Source organism: Orycteropus afer, unplaced genomic scaffold (assembly GCF_000298275.1).
Source record: "Orycteropus afer afer isolate SDZICR_OR568_19922 unplaced genomic scaffold, OryAfe1.0 scaffold00113, whole genome shotgun sequence".
Lineage (NCBI taxonomy): Eukaryota > Metazoa > Chordata > Mammalia > Tubulidentata > Orycteropodidae > Orycteropus > Orycteropus afer.
Window position 1 is genome coordinate 2,412,557 of NW_006921700.1, and position 5,486 is coordinate 2,418,042.

The 5,486-nt window shown below is 45.4% G+C and overlaps 1 protein-coding gene across 1 annotated transcript in view; it reads left to right on the forward strand.

The window, feature by feature from the left end:
• The window catches only part of MYO5B (myosin VB), a 351,393-nt gene that overhangs the window by 11,203 nt on the left and 334,704 nt on the right, over positions 1-5,486 (forward strand). Inside the window, exon 2 of the mRNA XM_007943854.2 lies at positions 2,158-2,223. Coding sequence (XP_007942045.2) covers positions 2,158-2,223 — 66 coding nt within the window. The remainder of the gene's footprint in view (positions 1-2,157; positions 2,224-5,486) is intronic.

Here is a 5,486-nt window from a genome sequence, read left to right on the forward strand (position 1 = left end):
TTGAACCGCCAGCCTTCTGGTAAGCAGTCAAGTGCCTTAGGCACTATGCATGCACATGGAATTTATCTGGGGAGCTTAAAAAACACCTGGGTTCCACCCCCAGCGGTTGATGTGATTGGTCTGGAGTGTGGCCTGGGCAGAGGGATTTTTAAAAGCTCCCCAGGTAATGCTAATGAGCAGCCAGGGCGAGAATGGTTTTAGGCAGCACACCCTCCAGCTGTCCAGAGCAGTGCCTCTGTAGCTGGCCCTGCAGAGAAGGAAGACCTGGAGGGAGGAGGGCCGAGATCAGCTCCATGCATTTGCTCTGCACACAGACTTCTGCCTTCTCCTGTTAATACATGGGACTCTGCAGAAGAAAAGTCATGAGCTTTTCTTTGGTAATTAGATCAGATGTGTTGAGCATTGTATAACAGGGTGGTGATCAGTTGAGCAGCACTGTAGTTGGGTATGTGAGTGGACGTGTCTTTCCTCCAGTGGCTGCCTTATAGGAAAGCTGTCAGTGGTCAGCTTGGTTTGCAGGAATCCCTTTAAGGTGAGAGAAATGAACAGGCCTCTCAGAACCTTGGTTCTGGATATGAGAACTCTGCTTTTCCCCCATCTTGAAGCTCTTGAGAATAATGGCTTTCTGTGTACAGAATATATTTGATCTTACTGCTTTCCAAGAGGCAAGAAGTGAGATCCCAGTTTAGGAGAGGGTGTGCAAGATGCCATTTGCATCCTTTGCAGCCAGAAACCATGTTTTGTTTTGTTTCTTTTTAAGGAAAAATTCACATAGCGTAAAATTGGTTTAAAGTGAACAGTGCAGTGGCGTTGAGTACATTCTTAAGGTTGTGCGGCCACCACTTGTATCTAGTTCCAAGGTATTTGCATCATCCCAAAAGGAAACCCTGTACCCACTAAGCAGTTGCTTCTTATTCCCCCTTGTCCCCAGGTTGCCACCAGTCTGCAATCTGTCTTTACAGATCTAGCTATGCTGGATATGTCCTATAAAAGGACTCATACAATATGTGACCTTTTGGGTCTGGCTTCTTTACAACAGTGTTTTGTAAAGCTTTTCCCAGGTGTGTCTTCCCAGTATGTGCAGAATAGCTGTGTCCAGCATGATTCCTGTGTTTCTCTGACTGTAGCCAACACCCAGGTTCAAGGACTGAACGTGTTGTTCCTCTGCTCTTGTAGGAGCTGCCTGGGTCTTCCACTTCTTCAACCTGTTCCTTGTGTGGTGACTAGATAAAGTCTCCCAAACTCATGTTTGCGTCGTATGACCTGGCTGCTCAGAAACCTGGCATGGCTCTTGGTTGACTGGCTGTGGAGACTGACTGTTCATGGGCTTAGAGGCCTCCCCAGTACCACTGCAGTGTTTCTCACCCATTTTATTCCAAACCCTCTCTTTCAGCCACTCTGCTATGTGTGTGCACTGCTACATCTTGAGTCACATGTAACCTACTTGCAGGCATCAGTTATCTTCCTCACCAAATCCTTGCCATCTTCAAATCGCATGTCAATTCTGTCTTCCTTCCTTAAGTCTTTGCTAGCTGCTGTGGGATTGACTCTCCCTACTCTTAGTCTGTGCTTCTGTTTTTTTGGCCTTTTGCTTTGCACCAATCTCATACAGACTTGTGTTTGATCACATCTTCCTCTGGGTGGGTAGGTCTCTGGGGAGGGGAGTGGGAGGGCCAATTTGATTGTGGTTAAAATTACCCTTGGAAATCTCATCAATTGCTTGTCAGTTGGGCCCATGACCTTGGGTAGACCTCTCTGCTCAGTCGTTCTTTGGCTTGTTTGGCATTGATAATCCATGCACTGGAGTGAATTGAGGAGGCAGAAAGCAGAAGGGAGACCTGTTGGCAGATGTCAAAGATCCCACACCTTCAGAACAAGGCTTTCCTTCATTCTGCTTTAATACAGTACAATCTCAATGCACGTGGAGATGTGTCTCCATTGTGGAGAGTGCGGAAACATGATAGCATCTAGCATAGAGCTCGTCCATATTAGCAGCACAGACATTCAGTGGATTTGAGCCTAAAGCTTTCTTATCCAGATTTGCAGACCTACTGTCATCTTAAATTTATGGAAGCATTTGACCACCTCCTGTTTCCCATCCACCTCCTTTTCTCCCCCCCCCCCCCCATTGAATAGCTGTTGCTCTCCTTTCTTTAGGAATTGGTCACCTCACCCCTTAGGATACATTTTATGCAAGGCTACCCAACTCTATTCCAAGTTTGTATCCTCCAAAGTGTGTTATAAATAAACCAGGCACCGCATAAATGCATATTCTTCATCCCCTGATTCCTGTACTCTGTGACCATTTAGTGAGCATGTACTATGTGCCAGGCATGTGCTAGATTCCAGGGATATGATGTGTATCTGAAAGACTGTGTGCAGTAGTGAGGTGAAAATTAGTCGTGAAAGAATTACTGAGGCACTTGGGAAGGGTGAACCTTGTGGGGAGCAGGGAAAAAAGTGCTCAAGGAGGAGAAGGTGCTGGAACTCAGACTCTTCCCATATGCATAAGTGAGGAAAAGGTATTTTGGGTCAAGGAAACAGCATGTATGCAGTTAGAGGATGACAGACTTTTTCTATAAAGGGCCAGAAAGTAAATAGTTTAGGCTTTCAGGCCACACAGTCTCTGCCACAACAACTTAGCACTATCGCTGAAGTGTAGAAGCAGCCGTAGACAATACATAAATGAATGAGAGTGACTGTTCTCTAAGAGAACTTGATGGCACTGAAATTTGATTTATGCAATTTTCACATGAATGCCGTTCCTCTTCTGATTTCTTCCCCCAACTATTAAAAGTGTAAAAATCATTCTTAGCTCATGGGCTGTACAAAATTAGTCATGTGTCAGATTTGGCACATTCTGGTACAGTCTGCTGATCCATATGTGAAGGCTGACAGTGTGTACGAGGTGTGACGCCATGTTACAGGAGCAGAACAGCAAGCAGTCGGGAGGCAGATTCCGATCCTGTGGGTCTGGGAGGGAGTGCAGATTCTACATTTCTCACAAGCTCCCAGGAGATGGTGTTGCTGAAGGTCCTCACCTAGAGTAGTAAAGAGCTTCAATACCATCAGGATCCTTCTTTGCCCCGATGCTGTGCTAGGTCCTGCAGGAATGGGAACACACGGAGCCAATGTTCTGCCCACTAGGTGCTTTCAGTCTCTTTAGAGAGAAGAGATTGATGTAAGTAGAAAGATGAATGGACTCTCCTGCAGTAAGAGTTAAACAGAGATGCACCAGGTAGTGAGGGTCCCTACAGCTGAATGTAATAACTGCCCTAGTGGTGCAGTGTTAAGCCCTCAGCTACTAACCGAAGGGTCAGAGGTTCGAACCTACCAGCTGCTCTGTGGGAGAAAGATTTGGCAGTCTGCTTCTGTAAAGATTTTAGCCTTGGAAACCCTGTGAGGCAGTTCTACTCTGTCCTACAGTCACTATGTGTCAGAATTGACTTGAAGGTAAGGGGTTATGAAGTGGCATGTTGGACAGCAGAGTTAAGGTTAGGAGAGTCCCTGGGGAAAATGGACTAGGGCTCTTTGGCTTCCAGTCAGTCACACAGCTTGACAGTAGCCACGTAACATCACCTCCACACAGTTCCTTTGGGGATTTTCCCTTCTTCTTTAGTTCTTTGTCATTCTGTTGTCACTGAGCCATTCCTTACACTGCTCTCACTGAGCACAGAGTTTTCAGTGAGTAAAATGTCTTCAGTGTGCTTCAGAAGTCTCAGGATCATTTCTCAGAATAGAGTGTGAGGAGAATGGTAGGGAAGCTAAGGGGCAAGATCTTAAAGGTTGTGGCAGCAGGATGGGTGGTTAGCTTGCTTGACAGCAGAGAACACACACTGGAAGTCTTGAGGGGAGAAGAGATGTTGGCAGTTAAGGTTGGCAAACACTCTGAAAGTTTTCTCTGGAGGTGCTTCAGAACGTTCTTAACATCTTACTACCACACTTTCAGGTCCTATAAAGCTCTATCCACTGCTATCCAGTCAAAATAACATCTTACTATAACGATAGAGTGATGTCTTACTAGAACAGGCTCAGAGGCAGAGAGAAGGCTAGGGTTCTGTGAAGTTCTTTCTTTTTAGTGCCAGAAACAAATGGCTTTGTATCTTGGGCTGGGATGTCAGGAATGCAAGTTAATCCTTGTTTGTTTTCCCGTTGATCAGTTTCTGAGCCTTATAACTTTCACAGCTCAATATTGAATTAGGGACCAAGTGTGGCAAGGTCTTGCTTTTTTTAAAAAAAGGCCAGTGACCACCTGGAGGAAAATGCTGTCACACAGAACCACAGTGATCCCAGCTGCTCTGTGCTTGGGGCTGGTGCTCATGGTTGAGAAGGATTATTCTGATGCAGGCACACATTCTAGCTGACCTCCGGTCAAAAGAGCCATTTGTTTCAGGCTTGCTAAGAATATTCTGCAGCCACGAAACTGTATGTATACATGCACACAGATGGCTTCTTAAGCACATGGGCCTGTGGAAATAACATACCTATGAAATGAAAACTCAGAAATTGGTCCAGCCACCATAAGGAGGATGTTGCCAGGAGGGACAGCTAGTAGATCCAGATGCTGCCATTTAGTGTATCACACCTGTGGGTCTACCTGGCTGCATATTAGACTTGCTTCACAAGCTTTTACATTCTTTGCAATTCTGATTCATCTGATCTGAGATAGGACCCAGGATAGGTGTATTTAAAGTCTCCCCAGATGACTCTAATGTGCAGTCAGGCTGAGAATCCCTGAGATGCACTGAGAATGTACTGGCAAGACCATTCAGGGAGCTCCTGCTTCACCACTTACCTGTGTGCTTCCCTGGCATGAGTTAGCAAATTCATTGTCTGTCTGAAATCATGATGGCTGCTGGGCGAGGTTGAGTGAGGTTTCTGGGGGTCGTGTTTGTGGCTTGAAGAATGAACAGATAAATGAAGGAGATGGCAGACAACGTAGGGATACTTGCATATGCTTTCTGTTTGTCAACCACTTTCTTTAACTTCTGCAGGAATTAGGAGTTTGTCCCTGAATACAGAGTATGAGCAGAGATTCCCAAGCTTAGAAGCTTTGCTCTGCTCCCTTGTTGATTTTGGTGTGTTCTCTGTTCTTGTTGGTTTGTAGCACAATAGATACCATCTCAGATCTTGATGTTTTGTACCAGGTTTTGAGATGACGGTGCCAACTTTGGTGAGTGTATCCAAAGGCAAACTTGGCACACTCTCTGGAAGAATGCTTAATTTCATTGACTGTGATACTTTCTTAGAATTGAGAGGATGACCTGTGTTACCAATCCATGAGTTACCTATCTGTTTGGGTGTTGCATCACTTGTGGCTTGAAATGAGAAGGGGGGAAGCTGTGTCCAGGCCACTTGCAAAGTTCTCCTGTAGGGCCACCTCCTAGCTAGCAACACACACTGAGAAGCGTGAATGCTTCACTCTGGATCTAAGTTTCTTTTTTTTTTTTTAATTAGGATTTGGGTGAAGATTTACAGAGTAAATT